We start from the raw sequence: 22,606 nt of genomic DNA, 5'->3' as shown, positions 1-22,606 counted from the left end.
CCACGGATGTGCGGGATGAGCCGATCAGTGTCATGGATCTGAGCTTAAACCGTTCTTTCGAGCTCCATGGTTCCAGACGTTGCGCCCCGTGGATCTTCATATAGGTGCCCGCGGGGCCCCAGGTCTCCGTCATGGCTCTTCCGGACTGCTTCGTCCTCTTTTCCCGCTGCCAGAATGGTGATCGCACGTTCTGCCTCTTCGCCGTCCTCTTGGTTCTTTCCGTGATCCTTGTGTCCCTCGTCGTCTGCAGGTCCAGAATCCCGCTCTCCTCTTCCGACACCATCCAGACCAGCACGGCAGATAAGGCCTGTGCGACTCGTCGGCATACTGGGATGACATCCCATAATCCTGAGAAACAAAGAGTACTGCACAATCAGCATGCGAGGTCGCTCCGTGACAAGCTCCGGCCCTGGACGACCCCGGTGAAGCTGCTTATATATTTCAGCGTCGTACGTTGTGATCTCTTCCCCTGGGGGCGCCCGCGCGCGCCTTCGTTTGCGCCCAATCCTCTCTCTATTGAAATTGGAGGTTTTACAGCTTGGGTGCTAATCTACTCGTCATGAAGCTCTTTATCGCCCTGGCGATCGCTCTCTCCTTGTTCCTTACCGACCCGGGGGAGGCAGAGGAAGACACAGACGGCCGCGAGGAGGCCGCCCGGTCGCTGAAAGATGTCGATCATGTCATCATCTTCATGCAAGAAAACCGATCATGGAATACGGTATTCTTAACCCTTGCCGCCGTTTTTTTAAAATATACATACATATAATAATTTCCCTGGGATCGGCTAACTAATTCATCCATGGAAACCCAGTACTTTGGAACAATGGCGGGCACGAGAGGGTTCCAGGATCCAAATGTCCAGGTCAACCCTGACGGCTTGCCTGTTTGGTTCCAGTCAGTGCTTCCGCGTCCCAACTCGACTTTTCGTCTTTGTACCGTGTCCCTCTGTGAAATGAGTTCTGATCTCCTTAAAGGAAAGTCGATTCCGATCAATCCACCGATACCAAGACCCTCCTCCCATGGCATCTGGGATATCTCGGAGGAAACTGGTCTGAGGCCATCCAGTGTATGGCTGCCGGGAGTAACGGCTACCGCGCAAACCAAGCAGCCCTGAACTACGGGCTAAACAACCAGTGGGTGACAGATAACACCCCATGGAGCTGGGGATACCTGAAAAGGGATGACATTCCGGTTCAATTTGCTCTTGCCGAAGAATGGACGGTGGCAGATATGTATCAAGTAAGTTGCCTGTCATTTCTCTTTCATTGTAGGGAGGTCCGAGTCTGATCCTCAGTTAGCAATCACAAATAACGTCAACGAACCCTAATCGTGTCATGCTGGTGAGCGGTTCCATCAACGCTCCTGGCAGCCCACAGAGCCCGGACGAAGGAGGAGTATATCTAGACAACACCGAAACTCCGGGTGGGTGTCTTTAAAGGCATAAGCACGCGCGCGCACACAGAGAAGCTAACATGCATGTAACACAGGTTGTGAAAAGCCCAATGTAAACTGCTACCCCCTGAAATGGAAAACCATCTTCGAGCTCTACGAAGACGCCGGAGTATCCTGGCAAGTCTACCAGGGCGAAGACAACTTTGACGATAACCCCCTTGCTTGGTTCGAGCAATACCAGAATGCACGGCCTGGTACACCCTTGGCGGACAAGGGCATGGCCTTTCTCGGGCTGGACAAATTTTACAAAGATGCCGCAAAGGGAACATTGCCACAGATCAGCTTTATCGTAGGGCCGAGAGAGCTGTCCGAGCATGCGCCGTATTCGCCCAAGGATGGTGCGTGGCTGCAGGAGAAGGTCGTCGAGGCCGTGACCAAGAGCCCAAAGTACGGTAAGAGCGTGCTGATGATCAGTTTTGACGGTACGTCCCTTCTGTCTCCAGTCCCGGGGCACCAAGAGAGATCCCACTGATCTCCTATGTAGAATCTGGTGGATGGGGCGACCACGTTCCGCCATACCACTCGCCGACAGACACGCCAGGAGAATGGATCGATGACTACTTGGGAGTCTTTGGAAGAATTTTCACCGGTCCTGGCTTCCGCGTGCCGTTCTACATCATCTCCCCCTGGACCCGTGGCGGTCGAGTCCTCACCGAGCACTCAGATCACACTTCACAGATTCTCTTCATCGAAGAATGGCTCACTGCCAAGGGCATCGAGAACATCAAATCGCCCGAGGTGGTCCCCTGGCGAAGAGAACACATGTCGAATCTCGTCAACGCATTTGATTTTGAAAACGCACGTACCCAAACCATTCTATTCCGGATCTGTCTCAGACACGTCGAACTAACTCTATACTTCCAGCCCAACCTCTCCCTCCCTAACCTCCCCAAAGCCGAACTCCCCCACCGCGATGAATCCGGAAACTGGGACGGCAGCGCGTACTGCGAATCCCTCTACCCGGAGACCCGCCCTCCGGTGCCCTACGACTCTCAACCCGATCGCATGCCCACCGACCTCGTCGAAGAAGGTTACAAGGAATGCATCGGCACCCTCACCGAGGGCCGCTTCCTCGTCTTTTCCACCACCGAACAATCACGCCTCCTCCTGCACTCCAACCCCGACGACCTCACCACCACCGACGCCACCAATGCTGATCCCGATTCCGATTCCGATCCCGATCCTGACCTCGACTATAACAGCTTATATCGCAACTCTGACGCCCGCTGGGTCCTCCACTACTACAACAACAATTCCACCTCCTCCACGGACGTCAACACTACCGCCATCAACCAGGACCCTCCATATCTCCTATCTAGCGGCAACCGACGCGTCTGGCTGGGCGAGGAGGGCAAGCTCGTCCCACGCCGTGACGCGGTCGCCATAGATATCGATTTCGTGCGCGGCGAAGGGGAGGACAAGGGCAGGGGTTATTACATCAAGTACCACGATCGAGACGACGGGTATATATCCGTTAATGAGGATGGGGGTGTGCGTGTTGGCGAAGAGAAGACGAAGTTCAAGGTGTTGAGCGTGACGTATCATGATTGAACATACAAAAGAAAAAGAGGAATATGCATGGGCTGGCTCCATACGATCGTTTTACGGAGTATATATATTGACGAATGTTTCACGACGACTGGGGTTCCTGGGAAGGGTTATTTTGTGTGGGAATGGAGACAAGGTAGTAGGGCGCATAATTGGGGGTCAACCGGGGGCCACTTATGGGCAAGGCTGCAAATGGATAGAGGATATTTGCTGATTATTTATTATCATACATTCTTTTTTCTTCCCCATCAAGAAGGGAAGATAAAATTCCAGCACGGCTAAAACCTATTCAGGCATAGTTGAGACTATAAAAATTTAACAGGAAAACAAAAGCCCCCCAGTAGCATCTTCGAACTCGGAACATCTAGACCCAGCAAAGAAGAAAGATGCAAACAAACACGCATGTCAAAGTAATCAAAACACGTCGCAGCGATCCCTCCAGATAAAACTCCCAGAACTCCTTAACCGGTGGGAAAATTAAAAAGAAAAGAAAAGAAAAAAAAAAGAAAGGGGGTTCCGTAGAGATCAACCCAGCAATGCTCCCATGCAGCACTCCTCGCCCAATCCTTAAGCAATACAACGTGCAAAACCAGGACCCTGTTGAAGTGCACACACACACACACACACACACACACACAAAAAGCTCATTTCCCACCAGCAGTAACACTGTTCTTGCCAGCCAGTCCCATGCCCATCTTCTCTCTCTCCGCTTTCTCCTTCTCCATCAGCGCCCTGTCAGCCTTCGTCATTCTCGGCTTTCTCGTCGTCCCCGTACCGGCACGCGAGGCCTTGGGCTTCTCTTTCACTTCTCCATCGCCATCCTTGTCTTTGGAATCCTTATCTTTATTCGCAGCGGCGTCCTTGTCCTTCTTGGCCCGGGAGGAGGTGGTTGTCTTGCCTTCTCCACTTGCCGTGGTACGCGCAGCGCGCCCACGACCGCGCTTCACAGTTCCATCGGCCCTGTAAACACACAAAAAAAAGGAAAAGAAACATATTAGTATCCCGTCAAAAGCAAAAGTAGTGTATAACAAGAGACCAAAAAAAAAAAAAAAAAAAAAAAAATGAAAAATGAAAAAAAAAATGAAAAAAAAGGCAAAGAAGAACTAACCTTTCAACACTGGGCTTCTCTCCCTCCGGCACCAACGGCCCACTATACACAAAGAACCCATCCTTGCACGCCGCAGCCTGCTCTTCCCAGATCAGCTCGCTATCATCCACGAACGGATCATCTCGATCGTAATCCTCCATCTTCCTACGGCGCTTCTTTCCCTCGCCGGGCGCAGCCCCGTCTTTAGCAGCATCGCTCGTCGGGCCTCCCCCCATCCCGGACATGACGATGTCCCCATCAACGTCACTATCCCGATCCACGTCGAGACTAAGATCGTCCTCCGCTCCACTTTCACCTCTGGCGTTCTTCTCGTTCTTCTCCAGCACGGCGCTCGCAGCGGCTAGGCGCGCCCGCCGCTCTCTCTGGGCCGCGATGCGGGGATGCAGGGCGTCGAAGCCGTATTGCTCTTCGGCCAGACGTGCAAAATTGATGACCACGTTGTTCTGGCCTTTTAACGGAACGTGAAGGATGATGTTGGGTACGGTTTTCGCGGCGGGTGTGGAGGAGCTGACGTCGAGGCCGAATACGGCGCTGGTGAGTAGGCCTGAGCCCGACGGGAGAGGCGGTGCTTCCTTCGAACGGGATGGTTTCGGCGACTGCGCACGAGATGCGGGGCCATTGGAACTGCCTGTGGGTCTGTCTTTCTTTGTAGGAGTTGGCGGTCTTTGGATTGTTGACGAGGTAGACGTGGCTTCTTTATCGATGTCCATGGGAACGAGCTCCTGAAGCCTCGCAGGGCCTTGTGAGCGTTGTTCGGCCTGCTTCAGCTTGTCACTACTGGGTCGAGATGATGAGCTCTGTTGTGGGTTGACTACCATTGCTGGCGTGGACGGGAAGGATGAAGGAGCGGCAACGGGCTCAGGGGGGTCAATGATGCTGGAGATAGCGGGAGAGGCGCTGGCACGGAACATGTTGCGCGGAGGGGTTGTGTTGGAGGGTGGAGGAGGTGGAGTGCCGAAAGTGTTGCTCCTTTGCATTGTAGACGAACCGCTGACGATTGGCGGGGTTGTAGAGGCTGGAGCTGATGCAGGAGAGTAGCTCTCGATCGACGAGCGAACGGGGTCATAATGCTGGCCACTAATGCGCTGCTGTTGCTGTTGCTGCTGTGGTGGCGGAGGCGGTGCGGAGAATGATGTGGAGGTGGACTGCGGCGGGAGGGAGTGGTAGTGCGGACTGGATTCATAGCTTCCACTCTGTGTATTCAGGATAGAGGTCGAACGAGAGGCATTGGACGGCGGAGGCGGAGGAGCAGCGGCGGGGTGTTGGTACTGTTGCTGCTGCTGCTGGGATTGGGATTGCGATTGGGATTGGGATTGGGATTGGGATTGGGATTGAGGTTGGGATTGAGGTTGGGGAGACTGCGGCGCGGAGACATGTTGAGGTGGAGGAGCAGGGGAGGGATCTACGAGGTCGGTGATCTTGGACTGGCGCGGGGCGGGAGCGGGAGCGGGCTTCACGTGGGGCGGGTGGTCCAGCTTCTGCTTCTTGCGGGAGGAGGTGGTGGTGGTGGAGGGTGCAGCGGACGATGCTGCAGCGCCGGCGGAGGGATTGGCACCCGCCGACTTGTCCGCCTTCGCTCCGCCGCCCTTTGTGCCGGCGGCATTCCGCTGGCGGCGAGGCTTCACGTGAGCTCCCTCCTTGGCGGGATCCTCATCCTTCCTCTTTCGGGATCGCTTGGGCTTGGCGGACTGCTGTGGCTGGTGCTGGCCGTCGGGGATGTGGCTCGTGTCTGTACTTGTGGCTGGTGCGTCCTTCTTCTTGCTGCTCGCGTTTGTCGTCGTCGTCATCGCTGCAGTGGAAGCGGCAGTGGGAGTGGCGGCGGTCTTGCTCGGGAGAGAGGAGGAGAGGGGCTGCTCCGACGGTCTGCTGTCGTCGGGGTGCGAGGTCGGGGCGATGTGCGTGCTGAAGTGGGCGGGTGGCGCGATGCTTTCGCATTCAGATAGCGAGCTGAGGGATTCCGGAGACGACGCGGCAGCAGCAGCAGCAGCAGCAGCGGCAGCGGCAGTGGGAGGGGCAGTGGTGGCAGAAGCAGCGGCAGCAGGCTCTCCTAGATCATGCTGGGCTGGAGTCTCTTCTTTCGCGGGGGTCATAATATTTCCAGATCGGTCAATGGGAAGTCGGAAGGCTAAAATAAATAAATAGATAGAAGAAAAAAATATTTTAAAATATGCAGGATTCGGAGATGTGGGCGCTGTTTCAAAGTGGTCAGGTGGTGATGGTGTTGGTTTATGGTGGTTGATGATGATGATGCTGGAAGTTCACAAATAATTGGTAAGGCAGAAAGGGGCTTTTTGGTGATGTGTTGTTGGCGATGGATTTGGGGTGGAATTTTGGGGGGTGTTTTTGGAAAATCAAAGGGGAAGACGGAATTGTGGGTGGCAAGGAAGCCGAGAAGTGGAAATCTAGATGAGCTGGTTGAGAAGGAGGTTGCAGAGACTAAATTGATGGGCTAGGATGGACGGGCTATAGCAAGAGAGGTGGACGGAAGAGATAAAGAAGAGGAAGAAGAAGAGTGAAGAAGAAGGAGAAGAAGACGGAAAAGAAGCGGAGAAAAAGCTGGAGGATGACACAAAGCCGGATAGACGGAGAGGGGGGATGAGACCGTGGGATAAAGATGGTGGTGGGATGAAAAGGAAGAAGAGGGAAAAGAGGGAAAAGAGGGAAAAGAGGGAAAAAGAGGGAAAAAGAGGAAAAAAAGAAGGAGGAGGAGAAGAAGAAGAAGAAGAAGAAGAAGGAAAAAAGCAGGGCACGAGGCAAAGCAAGCGAGCGAGAGACGAGAAAAAGAGAGCACGAGAGATTAAAGAAGCAAATAACGAATGAGCAGTCAAGGCGCCATTCCGGCCAGCAGAAGCTCAAGCAGGCCCGGCGAGCATCACCCCCAGAGTTAGTCCGTCAGGTCAAGTCCGTCAAGTCAGTCAGTCAGCCAGTCAGTACGGCGTGTACACGCCCAGCTTAGTCCGCCGGAACCTGCTGCGCGCTGGTAATTTACCGCCGTGACAGCCCGGCAGCTGCAAGTCTGATAGTCAAATGGCTGGAGTGGCCGTTTCACCGGTGTTTTGTCGCCGTAACCCCCCTGCAAAAAACATACATCCATTCAAGTCCATGCACGACCATCATGCTGAGCTGTGCCGAGGCCCAGAAGGAGGCTGCTCAGCTGTGGGCAACCACTTGCCTCTGCCCGTCACTCGTGTTCACCGGGCAGCTAGCTCTCCCCAAAAACGCCCAACTCCCCCACTGCCGCCGAGAAGTGAAAACGAAATTGTTGACGGCTTTCCTTTTTCCGTCTGATGGTTTCAGTAGATCGTCGACATGGGTTCGCGTCCCGATCGGGTTTAGCGCATAATCACCCGCACATGGTATGAGCGCTAGTCCTGTTTGGATCTAGCTGCTGTCATTCTGGCGTTTTAGAGTTTTAAGCCGCGGAACCAGACTGTCGGAGACAACACGAAGAGAGAGAGAGAAGAAAAGAGGGAGAGAGACGAAAAAAGAGAGAGAGGAAAAAAGAGAGAGAAAGGAAGAGAGAGAGACAGCAAATATACGCCCTCTCAACATGGCTGTCCGCGGTGAGAGGTTCACCATCGACCTGTCCGACGACGACGACGACGATGATGGCCAACACCCCGTCCCTGCCCTCCACAATTTCGTCGCCGACATCAGGGAACGCGACTCCTCCACCCCTCCCACTCCTCCACAGCTGGCTTCATCGACCGGCACCGGCTCCCCTTCGCACCGAAAGCGAACGAAACCCTCCGCTTTCAAGCGCCAGAGAGCCTCAGACAACACCACTCCGCCGTCTACACGTCAGACAGTCCCCCAAGATGAAAAGAAGTCCATCGACGAGGAGAACAGACGGCGACTGGCCTCGATGTCTACGGCTGAGATCGAAAGAGAACGCGCCGAGTTGATGTCTGCCCTCTCTCCGTCCCTCATCGAGCGCCTACTGAAGAGAGCCAACATCGAGGATGGAGGGAACGAGGCGAATGCCAATTCCAAATCTACAGGAGAACAATACAGACAGGACCGACACCAAGACGACAATCCGTCAAGATCCGTCTCCTTCGATAATCCCCCCGAATCAGACCAACAAAGCAGCTCCGCATCCGCATCCGCACCCCAAGCACCAACCTCTGTCGACGACATACCACCCGGCCACCTGCCAAAGGACCTCTTTCCCGCCTCCCAACCCCCGTTAGGCCCCATCCACTTCCCCAGACCTCCACACCCGCGGGGATCTCCCATGCCAGACCTCGATCCCTCATCGCCGTCATTCCTCGCCGACCTACAGACCCATTACTTTCCAGACACACCCCACGACCCGTCTTCCCTCTCCTGGTTAAAGCCATCCTCCCCCGACGACGCACCTACCTCCGCCTACCACCCAGACAGCACCGCGACGTCTCTCGCCCCGGCATCCCTCCGCTTCTCACTCTCCGGCGCCCTCCTAGCCCCCAAAACCTCGCTCTCCCTCCCCACCACCCTCGGCCTCCATCACCACGCCAAAGACCCCGAGGCAGCCGGATACACGGTCCCCGAACTCGCCATCCTCTCGCGCTCGTCGGTGCCGGCGCAGCGCTGTCTGGCCTGGCAGGTCCTCGGCCGCCTGCTGTACCGCCTGGGAAAGGGTGAATTTGGGGAGAAAGGGAGTAGTCTCGTAGAAGGGCTGTGGAGCGTTATTGAGCGCGAGAAGGTGGTGGCAGGGATGCTGAACGAGGCCGGTGGCGGGGTGGATGCGGATAGAACGGCGTCAGCTGGCGTCGGTGGCATCGGCAGACATGCAAGTGCGCGGGCGTGGGCGACGGAGGGCGTGTGGTTGTGGCGGCAGGGAGGAGGAGGAGATCGCGGGCTGCTGAGAGATGGAGAGATACGGTCAAAGTAAATTGCGAACGTGCTTTAAAACCATAACTGGTTAACTAATAGCTACGACTGAATGAATCATGAAACCTTTCCTTTTTTCTTTTTTTTTTTTTTTTTTTTTTTTTTTCCCTTTCCTCTTGTTCACTCCTCAAGCCTCGGCATTAACATCGGCATCGGCACCTGCTTGCTCGCCTTGTTTTATTCCGTAGTTGGCTATAAACCGACAAATCCCGAGCCATCAGACCAAAACCACCCGTCAGTTCCGGTCGGAATAGTAAATCGATGGCTCTTTGTCCTTCTTAGAATGCCACCCGCGTGAGGATGAAGTGTATTATCTCCAGCTAATTGATTTCTTTTTCTCCGGACAACTCAGTAACCACAATGCCTCGTTTTCTCCCCAACCGCTCCTCTTTCACCTCCCACTCCACCATCCGCCTTCTCTGGGAATCCCTCAACCTCCCTCTCTCAGCCCTCTCATCCATATCTCTCCAGCCAGAAAGCCCTCCAAACGACCGCTTCCTTCCATCCTCCTACAAACTCGACCACCTCGCCCAGGCCTGCATCGCCCTGCCCACGCTCGCCGCCGCACTCCTCCACTCCGCCCGTTCCCACACACAAAATAGCTCCTCCAGCAGTAACATTAATGTCGATAGCAGCAGTAAAGTGCCCACCGTAACCATCTCCGCGCGCGCCGCCGCCCTCTCCTTTGTCTCCGAACGTGTGTACACTCTATCATCCCGCCCGCCACCATCGTCATGGGGTGCTATCTCCGGGCTATACCGCGCCCGCGACGGGGGCTATGTGAGGATCCATGGCTCATTCGTCAACCATCGGCGTGCCCTGGCGAGCATACTAGGTGTGCCTGTATCTGATAGCGGGGAAGTGAACCGCGAAGACGTTGCGAGGGCGATCGGGGACCGGTGGGATGCTGAGGAGCTGGAGAGGGTGGCTTTAGGCGGGGATGCGGTGGTGGTCAAGCTGAGGGGGCCCGGGGAGGAGTGGGAAGGGTGGCCGGTGAGCGAGAAGGTTATCGGCGTCAAGAGATATGCGGTCCCTGAAGAGGAGGAAGGGGGAGATTTGGAGATTAGAGGTCATTTTGGGAGATATACGGGCTCCTCCGTTGGTGGTGGAAGGAGGCCGTTGCAGGGACTGCGGGTGCTGGAATTGAGCCGGGTGATCGCTGCTCCTGTCGCGGCACGCACGCTGGCTGCTCTCGGTGCTGATGTGCTGTGGGTTACGGCGCCGCATCTGCCAGATCTACCAGCTCTGGATATCGATCTGGGTCGAGGCAAAAGGAGTATCCAGCTAGATTTCCGTCAGGAAGAGGATAGGCTGAAGCTCCTCGACCTCGTCCGTGATGCAGACGTGTTCCTTCAGAGCTATCGACCGGGCAGCCTGGAGAAATACGGCTTGGGACCGAAAGACCTCGCTGCCGTGAACCCGGGAATCGTATACGCAAATCTGTCAGCCTACGCGGAACCCAACGACGAACTCAACCAGAATAACCCCTGGGCGACGTTCAGAGGGTTCGACTCCCTGGTGCAGACCTGTTCGGGCATGAACGTCTCCGAGGCAGAGCACTTCGCCGCTGCTTCAACCTCACCCGGCGAAAAGAATGTCCCCAGTGTGCCTGCGCGGGTGCTTCCCTGCCAGGCTCTCGATCACGGAGCAGGATATCTCTTTGCCTCGGGCATTCTCGCCGCTATATACCACCGGGATTTTGTCTCCGACGGATTTGGTGCGTACAAGGTTGACGTTTCTCTTGCCGGCGTCATGAAGTATCTCCAGTCCCTTGGACAGTACGACGGCGCGTCGGGATTCCAAGTAGCAGACCCAGTGCCGCAGCAGTATCCTCTGGGGCCAAAACAAGGACAGAAGACTGGCTGGGCTGAGGATCTGTGGGAGACCAAGCAGAGTGGCTTTGGTGACCTAAGAGCCGTGAAGTATCCCGGCTCAATCGACGGCTGCGAGGTAGGCTGGGATGTGATGCCGAAGAAACTAGGCAGCGATGAGCCGGAATGGCTAGATTAAACTTGCGAATTTTCGTCTAATATTGAATATATGCAGTTCTATATTACATTATCGTCGTATATTCTATACCCGTTTCCCATTATGCCAGGATTGTTCGACCCCTCGATGGCCGAAAAATGATTAGGATATAAATCTCCGGGGAGCGTGGTGCATCCTCGGACATGCAAAAATCCGGGGCTATCAAAATCGACGCACCCTTTTAACCAGTTAGTGGATGCGTGAACGGTATCGTCATGTGCGGTTCTCCATGCTTCTCTGTCGTCTCTCGCGGAAAAACTGGCCCTTCCAGATGATCACCAGAACGCCCGCCACACAGAGGGCGTCCAGAACGGCGAGTCCGGTGAAACACCATCCATACCCGATCTGAACCACAATCTTTTCTACGATCACTGCAGCAATGGCGGCGGCGATATTGCGGACTAATCCCGCCAACGCCACCAGACTGGCGGCTTGAGAAGGGTCGCATTCCGTCTGGAATGATGTACTTGTGACAAACACGATAGCTGTGCCGACGGCGGCTGTTACAGTAGAAAAGATGGGTTTAGCATTCATTTATTAAAAAAAAAAAAAAGAAAGAAAGAAAGAAAAAAGAAAAAAGAAAAAAAAATTGGTGGGAAGGAATGTCGACGTGTTGAACATACCTATCCCGGAGCCAACTAGCCCGGCGCTCGCATGGATGTGATGGCGAGTGAACCACCCGTACATGACCTTCCCAGCGGCAGTGATAATGAAGCCATAGATCTGGAGAGAGATACGCTGTTCAGGTACGACAGTCTTTCCGGATTGCCGTGCTGCTGCGAGGAGTTTGGCCCGGCGATAATCGGAAAATCGGCCGGTGCATACCGAAGCGATGAGAAGTGAGATTCCTAATCACCACACCCAGTAAGCAACGTCCACGGTCAACCATAAACTTAAGCAAGAGCGACGGTCCGGGGGCGCACCAGGGACTAGATACAGGTATCCTACCTCCGAGCTGGAATACCCGTAGTCTTGTTCCCAGACCGCTGGGAAGGTTACGTATATCGCATAGAGTCCTGCGAACGACAGAGCCCCGTTGACAGAGACAATAAAATGAGGTGGGTATCTCAGCAAGCGGATGAATGTCTTTACGGTGGGTCGTGGTGGTCTGGGAAACTGTTGCTGATCCACGACGCACTTTGTCTGAAGGCGTGGCATGGTTAGCCAGCCACTTTTGGCGTAGATTTCACCATTTCCGACCAGGCATCGCAGGGTTTCGGGGAGGAAGAAGATAACCAGGAAGTACAGAGGAGCACATGCGAGGGCTGCAAGAAAAGAACGATGTCAGCGGATCGCCACCTCAGCACAACGATGACTCAAAAGGGAGTTCAGACCGAGAAAGCCGAATAGCCACCTCCATAGTGATTCCGTAGCAAACTGGCCACCGATCAAGGGACCAAGGATAGGCCCTAGTTGAGGGCCCAGCAGGAAGATGGCAAGAGCTGAAGCTCGTTTCGCAGGCTCGATTATATCTGCAACTGTCCCTGCACCTACAGAGGTGACAATACACGAGCCGAACGCCTGAAATATCCGGAGCACGAACAGTCCCCCCACGGTCGCCGGGAGGGATGCAAGAAGGATATTCGCAATCAAGAAACTCCCAAGGGCAAACATATACACGGTCTTGCGCCCTCCGTAGTCGGCGGCAGCAGCACCGAAGAGCGGCTGGAGTGGGGGATGGCCATGGGTCAGCGCACGTTCGCAAAGGCCGCCCTCTCTGCGTCTTCAACCGGGGGGTGACAGGGGGGAGGGGAATAAGGGTGTTATCTAACCGCGATGGCGAACACTGCCATGTACACTGATACGGATGCATTGATCACCGTGACTGACGTATTGAATACGTCCTGGAAGAGGACCAGGGAAGGCAGGTATACGGCGCCGCAGAGCGGACCGAAGAAGCCGACAGCGGTGACAATAGCAAGAATAAACTGCTTTCGTGCAGGTGGGAAGGCAGAATACGGTGCGGGAGGAGGCGGACTGGGAGGAGCAGACAAAGAAGCGGGAGTCGAACCGTCCGACGGCACAGACTTTGCCTCTTCGGTGGTGGTTGAGCCCATGGTTTTTGAGGTAGCTCGACGCTCACTCGGATGATCTGATCGCCGGGGGGGGGGGGGGGGAGGCAAAGCTCAGATGGCAGGACGATTGGCGCTCATGCAGCTGGTGCGAGCGCTGATTGAAATCAGGACGGAAGAGCGAGGGTGGGAAGTATTCATGGACTTCCCAGGCAAAACCAAAGCAAAGACAGTCGAGGGGAGTCTGTCGTCCCCTTCTTTCGTCGCGTCAGGGATTCAATAAAAAAATTAAGAAAAAAAAAAACAAAAACGAAGAGGAAAGACGATCTCGAAAGGTATTTGCAATACGCTATCTATAGAAGTTCTCGTGCATAATGTAACCCGCGCCCTGTCTGGTTTGCATCCGCTAAGGCGGAGCAAAGACAAAACTCAAAAACGCTAAAACTGACAAAGAGCATAATCGAGAACCAGAGAGAAAATGAGAAGGAAAAAGCATGTTTCTCTTCCGCGGCCGGAAAACACCATGATCCCTGCCCTGCCCCGGTTCCCATTGCGCAGGCGACCATGGACATAAGAATTTTTCTGTTCCCTTTTTTCTCTCCACTCGGGATACGAACTGAGTGCGTCTCGGTGCACGGGAGGGCAGGCCAGCCTTTGCCCAAAAAAACAAAGGAAAAAAAAAAAAAAAATAAAAAAAAAAGATTCCCACCGCACCTGCGAGCAGGATCGCCAAGGGGGTTTGGCCGCGGCCAAGGGCGAAATTCGAATCGTATTATTCCCGGGCTGGAGTGGGATCTGCGCATCTCGAAATTGTCACGGGCCGGTCAAGATGCAGGTGTCAAAAACATGGTTTGCGCGCACAAAGGCCGCAAAATACGGCAGATGGAGCACCAGCACCCCTGACCGTCTGCGGACGGAACCTTGAGCACGCTAGCAAGGATGTTCTCCGTAGCGTGGAGGATCTGCAGAGCAGTATGGATGTTTGTACTCCGCATGTCCATATGTACAACGACAGGAAAGGCTGAAGCTCTGGGGCTGGTTGGTGTTGGAAAGAAAAAAAAAAAAAAAAAAGGCAAAAATGCAGCGAATCCCACTCGTTGATTAAAAGTTGGTGTGCGCAACGCCGGCAAAGTTAACTGCAGGCCACCATGTCTTAGCCTTCTCTACAGGGCTGATGTGGCACAAAGACTATCGAAAGACGCATATATGCATTTGGGTTGGTTGTGCAGAACGACGACAGCCTTGTCCGTCTGTCGTATGTACAGAGATATGGATAAAAATAACTATGCATTAACAAACTACGATTACAGTCCTGCTACGACCGTTGGGCGTATCTTCTCGACTTCAACCCGCAGGTTTCTCGGGTAAAGAGGGCCAGCCTGTAGAACGCTCGTGTTAGTTCTCGTCCATTGCATCATGATTTTGATTCAGGCCGCTCACTGGTGTCATTCTACGAGGCCAGGTCGGATCGATCTTCCACCTTAGCGACCGCAGTATCTCTGCCATTGCGATCCTGGCTTCAAACATGGCAAACTTCTGGCCAAGGCATGCCCTGCGACCCCCGTGAAACGAGATGAAGGCTCCCTTGGCGTTCGCTTTTCTGAACGTCACATTGATCTCATCGACTGTGCGACCCCAGCGCTCGGGTTTGAACTCATCGGCGTCGGCGCCCCAGGATTGCTTGTCTCGATTGGTCGCATACGCATTGTAGCCGATGTACGTGCCAGCCGGAAGAGGGATTTTGCCTCCCAGAAGAACAGGCTTGGTCGTACGACGGTTAATCAGCTGGGAGATCGGAGGATACATCCGCAGGGTCTCGTATATGACTGACGTCAAGAACGGAGCCGATTGGAGAACAGAATACGGCAGCTCGTCTTCGCCAAGCGAGAGTACCTCCTCGCGAACTCTTTCCTGGATTTCCTAAAAATAAAATAATAATCATGAAAAAACTCAGTCACCGCAGTGTGCAGACGGGGAACGCGGGCGAGAAGACAACCACGTATCGATTCGCTTACCTGATGCTCACCAAGCAGGAACATCATCGAGACGAGCAGCAGCTGTGGATTCTCGTGGCCGGCCAGAAAGACACTAACCATGTTGTTCCTGAACTGCTTCTCGCTAAGAATTCCCTGCTCAAAGGCCCCAATGACACTGCATCCAACGTTCGAAGTTGACTTGTCCGTATGGGCGTGTTGGTGGCCCCGCTGTACCGTTTGACATAGTTCATTGGCGAACTGTCTTGCCAGCCGGCGGGCTCTCTGGCGGCTGGGAAAGTTAAAATGGTCCAAGAATGGAAAATTCAAAAAGACAGGATCGAAAATCAGAGGCTTGAGCATCATCTGAAATTTGTGGAGAGCCGCATCCTTTTGTTGTAAAGTCTAAGCATGCAAAAAAGGGTTAGGCGCTGGTTTGACACGTAAAGGGGTCGGGCAGAAGTCTAGAACTTTTTCGGTTGGTTTTTTTCTTTGTTGGTTTTTTTTTTTTTTTTTTTTTTTTTTTTTCTTCTCCTTCTTACCTGGAAGCTTGTCCCCAGAAGCCCTTCCGACAAGTTGGCTAGGGTAAACCGTTGGAGGAGCTGAGGCAGCAGAACGGAGCCATGTGGGGATGTCTTCTGCTCCTCCAACAGCAGGCTGATCAGAAGCCGGGAGTTCCGCCAAATCGGACCGGGGTCCTGATCCTGTTGAAGGGGCGGCTGAAGGATCGACCTGTAAAGTTTCCAATTTTCGCCGTGGGAGCTGATGATGTTGTCGCCAGTGTACTCTGCTAGCACACTGTACGGGATCTTCTTCTGGTTTCCGCTCTTTGCATAGGTGTCTTCGTACTTGAAGACCTCGGCAATGTAGGATGGACGCTGCACAAGGATGTTCCACCGGCCGCCAAAGAAGATCTTTGCAGCTCCGTGTTGCTCGAAGAGCGGCTCCAGATAGGTGTGGTAGAGCGCTTCCTGGTCGCCGTCCTTGACCAGAGGCAGCAGCGCATAGTAGAAGGGTATAGCGGGTATATTCCGGGGGAAACTGGCAGGGGGAATGAAGAAGTACACAAGAGCAAGGAAGAGAATGACGGTAATTGCTGCAACCGCCACCAGGGTCACGGATGACAGAGAGGAGAGAAGCCCGGCCATGTTTTTTTGTTTTTTTTTTTGGTTCTTGTTGTTGGGTGGCCCCGGCTTGTGCTGCTTTTAGGATCTGCGAGAAAAAAGAGCGAGGGGGAGATAGAGAGAGAGAGAGACTGTGCAACAGGAATGTCAAATATGCTCTCTTCTCCAAACACCGGGTTCGACGTCAATCAAACCGCTCCCATAAGAATATCTCGAATCTGGGACACGGGAAAATAGCCTGAAAAAACGAGGATGGAAAGGCTGGCAACGGGTCGGTCTCCAACTTAATCAGCCTTCCGCGAGTTAGCCTGTATGAATGATACGGAGTCTCACAGCCACCGGCGGTCCCAATACCAACAAACCCCCACACACCGGGGCAAAGCTAGGCATAGCCTTGAATATTGTATCGAACCCGGTGTCGACAAGAATCTGAAGGAGACCTGGCTCCAATACGAGGTAGGATTGGCTTCATGCAGCCTTCGGAAGGCTGTGAAGCAGGCTCCATCGAGCTGTGGTCCGGTGCAGCAGTTGATCCTTGGCCTGGGTGCCGGTACAAGAATAGATCCCGAAACATGAACGAGATGTTTCCAGTGGTTATATCTCCAGGGCCCTGGGGTGCTTTAAATTGAGCAGATTAATACCCTACAGCACATCCAGGTCAACGCGTGGCCGTCCCCAAAGCTTCATATCCCTTTTTTCGTTGCAAAAGGATACCGCAAGCACTCCTTTCCAGACTCTTCATCTGCATCTCCTTTTTGCATCTAGAACAACAAGTTGGTTGGTTATTACGCGCACTGCCAACATTTGAACACAATACCCTTATCCTCCCAACACACACACACACCCATCTTCTTTTTTTTCTTTTTTTGTGAAGATCCTACAATGCCTACTCTCAACAAAGGAAGCTCAGTATACCATTCGACGTACGCCCTATATTGGCGTGACTCGAATGGCAAACTGTTGGCGGTTGAAGGCAACGGTTCCAAAGAGGTTCGCCAGGCATGGCCACAACTATGGGAGGGACTATCCGCAAGCACCACAGACCGAACGACGACAAAGCTACCGTCCGGCAGACAGATCGACTGCTTCAAAATCGAGTTGGGCTTGCCTATCCTTTCCGACGGTGGACGCCTGGAGTCCGGGGGCCAAACAACACAGATTCGAGAACTCCAGAGAAGTAACGGCCTCACCCTTGGACATGTTTCATCAGAGCAAGGAAACAACTCCACAAACGCAGATCTTCATACATGGTTTGAGGAATTCCTGCTGCTGCGCACCGAATTCACACCGTTCAACGCCATATCGGAATCCAATTGCGAGGCACGACGCATCTCTGTGCAGATATCCGATCTATTTGACGCAAAACTCAGGAACTTGCCCCCCAATGACCAGTGGAGCTCTGGTGGGGGGCGCGAGTATTTTTTGAACCGAGTATATGGGTTCGTCGACAAGGGTCTGCCTGTCATTTTCTGCTTGCCGGCCTTCCCCTGCAAGTCTTCAAACCCACAGAAAGTCGGGGGCACGTATCCTGACGCAGCAGAGTATTATGCCCTGGTGACGATGCTCGAGTTCCTCAGAGCAGTTTCTGCCATTTACAAGCCGGGAGCTATTCTGTGGCTTATCAGTGACGGCCATGTATTTTCCGACTGCAGTAAGTAGAGTAGGGTGTGGGAGAAAGAGAAAAAAGAGAGCTAACGTGATTGGTGAACAGTTGGTGTCGACGACATCAAAGTGGACGAGTATAAGGATCAACTAATGGAAATGTATCACGAGATATGTCCCGATGAGAAGAGCCGTGGGTTCATTCGATTCATGGGATTGAAGGACATCTTCCTCTCCGATCCCGACTTGACAGATCGATTGTCGCCGGCATGGATGGAGACGGTGGCCTTGGCACACCCTGTTGAAACCGTGCTCACAGACGACGCAGAACTTTGCCGGAAGCTGATGACGGATATGTGTGAGCCGGATCGAGATTACCTGCGCAAGCTCATACAGGACCAAGAACCGCATGCACTCCAGCTATACAGGGGTCTTTCGCGGTTCATGCTGGGTGACCTCGGCAGCCACAAGGCACTCACTTCGCTGAGCACGAAACAGCAAAAGAAGCTTTCCAGTAGCGTTGCGACCGAAATGATCCTTGTAAGCCCCCCAACCAAACACGTCTCCCTCAATAATGCAGTGCATAACTAACCTGTTGGGAAGCGGAATCAAGCATACTCAAATCTAGTCGAGCTGCTATTCCCCAACTATGTCCGACTGTCCATCCATGCGTATGTTTTATGGCGCCATTTCCTTTGTTTTTTGTATTTACTTTCTTCTTTGCCCCAGAGCTGATACCCTTGTACAGTCACGATAACCGAGGACCCAAGTTCGGTATCAATCTTTTCCCCAAGACGATGATACGGTCGATCCGTTCCCTAGAGACGCGGCATGAGACTCACTCGTCGTACGACTTCCACTTACCAACACCGTGGCATAATTCGATCATCAAGGTCAATGGCGACGAGTACATGTACGTGGGCAGAGCAGACATCGCGCACGCCGGCTTTGACAGCCCTCAGTTTAGCGGCTCGTGGGTGTCTGGGCCGAACGGGGGACACTTTTCGATAAGCAGCAAGGAGCAGCCTGTGGCAGAGAAGCCAGCCCAGGAAGTATATCCCAAGTCCGGTTTGTTTATGTTTATCCAGTGGGTATGGTTCGGTATCACCAAGCCCTTTTGGACTCTCTGGCAGTGAGCATGAATTTGACGAATTAACGACGACAACGCGGGTGGATGTAAATATGGATGTGAACAGGACAAACAGACCCAAGACATACATAGAGACATAGAGAGGTTTATCTGGAGATATAGTTATGTAGATCGACCCCAAAAAATAAATATATATTTAGCAACTCTTTTTTTTCTTGAGCAAATCCGCGCAAATCACCGCAATGAGGGGGTGTTCGTATGCGCCGACCCATGTCCTGTTGTTCTCGAAAACGGTCGAAATGCACGCAAATCCGCGCCATCGAACGCGGCAAGGCGGCCCATGCAGCCAACGGCGTTCGCTCCCACGGAACGGCCGGCCAACCCGCGGAATCTACCCGAAAACTTGCGTTTGGTGAAAAAAGTAAAAAAGAGCTAAGACGCCGAGAGCGGGCCAGTTAGTTAACTAAATAGTTAGTTATATCTGGGACCACAACGTCTAGTTAATTGGGACCCCACTGGTTCTTCACATCCGAAGAAATCTTGGGGATGTTGGTAGGAGTGAGCTCCCTTCCGTCCCTTCGCATCGACGGCCATGGAGCGGTGAAGCTCAAGGACTCTCTCGTGAGCAAGCATCCAGATGGCACAGCAGCTTGTTTGCGCGCCCGAGAAGGAAGAGGTGAACCGACACAGGATCGGATCGCTTAAAAAAGGGGGCCATCGCGAGAGAGCAAAGTCACCGCCGAAAAAGCACGGCATGATACTCTTCCAGGCGTTCCAGCTCCTCGACGTGTTGCAGCGGCGCCACGAACTGGTCCTCCACCTGCTCTCCGACACCCTCGAGCCGATAACGTCGCAGCCCAAGACCCCCGGCCATGAATCCCAAGGACTCCTCTTTTTTTCCCCGCTGTGCTGCCCACGCACACCTACGACGACGCGCTCGTCGACCTCGACGTCCTCCTCGTTCATCGCCAAGGCGTACCCGCGGCTGGACTACCTCGTGGCGATCTGCACCGGCGTAGGACTAGCGGCCAAGGCAGGCGTCCTGGACGGGAAGAGAGCGACGACAAACAAGGCGTCGTGGGAGAGAATCGTTCCTTCGGGGCCCAGGGTCAAGTGGGAGCGTCGTGCGCGGTGGACGGTGGACGGCAAGTTGTGGACGTCGTCGGGCGTCACGGCCGGGCTGGACAATGACGCTGGCGTTCGTCCAGCATGTCTACGGTGAGGAAGAGGCGAATAGAAATTGCGAATCCACTGGAATATGAGAGGAACACTGAACCGGACGGAGATCCGTTCGCCGATGTCTTCAAAGAGGCAGCATGACGAGCCAAGCGACCACAGGGTTGTCATGGTTTCTTTTTCAGTCAGCGAAAGTCTTCGATGAAGAATCAATAACCTTCGTCAACCTGGCCCGTTCGCGTTCTAAGTTAACGCTGCTGCTTGCGAGCCATGTCTCCTCTGTACTGGCAACTCTAACTATGCATATTACCTACATATTAAGAAGCTTTTATTGCACAAGGCCTTCCATGGTTTCTTCCCGATAAGCTTTGAGAGATTGGGCTACATAGAACCTGACTAACCAGTGGATACCGCGATTAGGCACATCAAACTACTGTATATCCAAAACGAAGGGCCGTGATGTCAAAATGCGATCACACTTCAATATTCGGTCGGCCATCCTGACAATGCGGTGCTTCCATCGGGCCGTTACGATGAGGTGGCTGCTTGTATATAGGCACCACCATCCTTCTTATGCTTCTTCCTCTTGTCTTTTCTCTCTCTCTATCTATGTTGTGTCTCCTTTAGCCGCTCAAAATCGTTGCGGTCTTCACTATGATTCCTCCGGCTGAAGCACTAGGCCTACTTTCATGGCTTCCGTATGAAATTCGAGAGCAGATCTGGCTGGAGTTCCTCCCAGCCGGAGCCGATCCGGAAAAGACTGACCTTCGCATATTGCGCACCACTCGTTATCTCTATAACGAAATTTCGGAAATATTCTTTTTACACTCTCGCCTAGAATTCATCCTTAGCCCCAGGCAGACTCTCAGAGATTCAGGACTCACGGTCCTTTTCTACAGGCAGAAGAGCTTTAGGAACACTCGCCCCGTCTGGGAACCGGCACGATGGGACCTAGAGACCATGGCCGATATCAGAGATCGTGGTTTCTACAACGTTCCTTTCCACAAAATTCCCAAGGTCGTAGTGAGCATCGCTGCGCCAAACTACCACGAAGGGTGTCAACTCTACTCGCTCTGGCAGAAAGCCAGAATCCTGGCTGACCTGCTGAGAATGGGATCCATAATTGAGAAGCTGGAGATTCGGCTACAGCCACGAGGGCTTTTCGATTGGGGAATGTGGTGCTGGGCCAGTTCGACCGGTCGCTATGATCATGACGTCGTCGTGATGCCCTTTTGCGCCTTACCAAACCTCCTGTCTCTCGAGATTAAGCACGATCCCCTAACCGACAACAGAGCACTCGACTGGGAAACTATGAACTGGGCGATGGGGCGCCCTTTGCCCGACATTGACGGCCGCATGGCCGAGGACTACTTCTGGATGCATTGTGAACTGCTGAAATGGATCCACGGCCCGGTTGCAGATGTCCAGCGACGAGACTTTTTCGCCCACTGGTTCCTACCGGGGCGGAGCGGCTATTCGCCCTTCGAAAGTGAGGTCGCTCGAATTGTCAGCGCGTATCCCGAGATCATCAGACTCCACAACTTCGACATGGATATCATCCACGAGGCGCACCAGACCATGGTGTGCCTATATTATCATTGCCGAAAAAGGGCCCAGGCAAGGCTCGGGGGCGATAGCACTTGGATTTTCCCGGAACCGGACATGACGACCTGGGATCCACAACTGTGGTATCTATGTTTTCCACGTGGGATACCGAGATCTACCTCGAGACGATACAGGGACGACATCAAGCCGCTAGTGGGGTGTTATCTGCCGAATGCGTACAAACGCATTGTGAGAGCGGGAGGCTTGTTTTCTACGATGCCATTCTTGATCGAGAGATGGTTTCTCCTGGAATGCTCTACATCTCCCACAATGAGAGCCCTTGCCGCCCAGGTGGAAGCAATGCGCCTTGGTTGAACTTCGTCGCTGGCCCGAGTCACTTACTTGGAATAGCACTCCGTTTTTCCAAAAGTTCCTTATTTCTCTCCCTCTCTCCCTTTCTCTCCTTTTCTTTTCTTCTCTTTTTTTCCTTTTTTTTTTTTTCTCTTTTTTTTAGCGTGCTTATATCCTTGATGTATGATTTTAATCCTACTACTTGGAAATTGCCAGTGGGATAATCTACTAGTAATTATTCCATAATGGCCATTTTATAGCTTATGCTATCAAGGACGGGCCAATTCTTCCTTATGGCTGGCTTCCTCCACTCCCTCCACACATGCCCATATCAGCCTAAGTGCCCAGTAATAACTATAGGCTGCATTTCTATATTGTGAATTTCCATCTCTCCTTTTCCCCTCCAGAAAGACTGACAATATTTTCACATCACACCTATCGAGCTTGTGAGGTGAAAATGAGGCATGTACAGAGTATACGCACCTGATCCTGAGGTGTGCTCGGTGGAATCTATCATGATCGTACCATGTCGACGTGAAGGAACAGCGAATGACCAAACAGAGCAAAAAAAAAAAAAAAAAAAAAAAAAATCAGTACCGAAGCTTCATATACACACTAGTATCTTTGTAGTAGTAGTAGTAGTAGCCTTGTACGACTCATTCTTGGTCCTCCAACGGAGTATGAGCGTTTTCTGAGAAACGTCATCTGACCCAACTCCTCAC

At 53.2% G+C, this 22,606-nt stretch overlaps 9 protein-coding genes across 9 annotated transcripts; 6 read left to right on the top strand and 3 right to left on the bottom strand.

Moving 5' to 3' along the window:
- Positions 1-131: 131 nt before the first annotated feature.
- On the top strand, positions 132-3,314 carry CIMG_00518 (phospholipase C; the record flags this gene model as incomplete). The annotated part of the gene is made up of 8 exons (XM_001246746.2): positions 132-449; positions 566-718; positions 812-894; positions 975-1,239; positions 1,299-1,422; positions 1,488-1,874; positions 1,937-2,250; positions 2,317-3,314. 8 exons carry the CDS (start codon positions 132-134, stop codon positions 3,001-3,003), a joined length of 2,331 nt encoding a protein of 776 aa, XP_001246747.2. The 3' UTR covers positions 3,004-3,314.
- On the bottom strand, positions 2,585-6,198 carry CIMG_00519 (uncharacterized protein; the record flags this gene model as incomplete). Its single annotated transcript, XM_001246747.2, has 2 exons — positions 2,585-3,960; positions 4,109-6,198. 2 exons carry the CDS (start codon positions 6,196-6,198, stop codon positions 3,645-3,647), a joined length of 2,406 nt encoding a protein of 801 aa, XP_001246748.2. The 3' UTR covers positions 2,585-3,644.
- Positions 6,199-7,658: 1,460 nt separating this feature from the next.
- Positions 7,659-9,055, top strand: CIMG_00520 (transcription factor Rba50; the record flags this gene model as incomplete). Its single annotated transcript, XM_001246748.2, has 1 exon — positions 7,659-9,055. One exon carries the CDS (start codon positions 7,659-7,661, stop codon positions 8,982-8,984), a length of 1,326 nt encoding a protein of 441 aa, XP_001246749.2. The 3' UTR covers positions 8,985-9,055.
- Positions 9,056-9,273: 218 nt separating this feature from the next.
- Positions 9,274-11,041, top strand: CIMG_00521 (CAIB/BAIF family enzyme). The gene has a single exon (XM_001246749.2). It carries the CDS (start codon positions 9,344-9,346, stop codon positions 10,991-10,993), a length of 1,650 nt encoding a protein of 549 aa, XP_001246750.2. The 5' UTR covers positions 9,274-9,343; the 3' UTR covers positions 10,994-11,041.
- Positions 10,982-13,298, bottom strand: CIMG_00522 (dityrosine transporter A). Its single transcript, XM_001246750.2, has 5 exons — positions 12,784-13,298; positions 12,346-12,676; positions 11,935-12,276; positions 11,635-11,859; positions 10,982-11,511 (listed from the first exon to the last, which is right to left on the bottom strand). The coding sequence occupies exons 1-5, from the start codon at positions 13,066-13,068 to the stop codon at positions 11,225-11,227; spliced, it is 1,470 nt and encodes a 489-aa protein (XP_001246751.1). The 5' UTR covers positions 13,069-13,298; the 3' UTR covers positions 10,982-11,224.
- Positions 13,299-14,217: 919 nt separating this feature from the next.
- CIMG_00523 (Dit2 protein) lies at positions 14,218-16,361 on the bottom strand. The gene is made up of 4 exons (XM_001246751.2): positions 15,539-16,361; positions 15,039-15,401; positions 14,464-14,943; positions 14,218-14,402 (listed from the first exon to the last, which is right to left on the bottom strand). Exons 1-4 carry the CDS (start codon positions 16,142-16,144, stop codon positions 14,328-14,330), a joined length of 1,524 nt encoding a protein of 507 aa, XP_001246752.2. The 5' UTR covers positions 16,145-16,361; the 3' UTR covers positions 14,218-14,327.
- A 346-nt stretch (positions 16,362-16,707) lies between these two features.
- Positions 16,708-19,015, top strand: CIMG_00524 (uncharacterized protein). The gene is made up of 4 exons (XM_001246752.2): positions 16,708-17,771; positions 17,832-18,262; positions 18,326-18,393; positions 18,471-19,015. Exons 1-4 carry the CDS (start codon positions 17,003-17,005, stop codon positions 18,856-18,858), a joined length of 1,656 nt encoding a protein of 551 aa, XP_001246753.1. The 5' UTR covers positions 16,708-17,002; the 3' UTR covers positions 18,859-19,015.
- A 434-nt stretch (positions 19,016-19,449) lies between these two features.
- Positions 19,450-20,132, top strand: CIMG_10563 (intracellular protease/amidase; the record flags this gene model as incomplete). The annotated part of the gene is made up of 2 exons (XM_012358816.1): positions 19,450-20,010; positions 20,040-20,132. 2 exons carry the CDS (start codon positions 19,450-19,452, stop codon positions 20,130-20,132), a joined length of 654 nt encoding a protein of 217 aa, XP_012214239.1.
- Positions 20,133-20,642: 510 nt separating this feature from the next.
- CIMG_10564 (uncharacterized protein) lies at positions 20,643-21,908 on the top strand (the record flags this gene model as incomplete). The annotated part of the gene is made up of 1 exon (XM_012358817.1): positions 20,643-21,908. One exon carries the CDS (start codon positions 20,643-20,645, stop codon positions 21,906-21,908), a length of 1,266 nt encoding a protein of 421 aa, XP_012214240.1.
- Between the last annotated feature and the right edge of the window lie 698 nt (positions 21,909-22,606).

Source organism: Coccidioides immitis (genome assembly GCF_000149335.2).
Source record: "Coccidioides immitis RS genomic scaffold supercont3.1, whole genome shotgun sequence".
In the NCBI taxonomy this organism is placed as follows: domain Eukaryota; kingdom Fungi; phylum Ascomycota; class Eurotiomycetes; order Onygenales; family Onygenaceae; genus Coccidioides; species Coccidioides immitis.
Note: the sequence above shows the minus strand (reverse complement) of the source record. Positions and strands in the feature narration are given on the sequence as shown.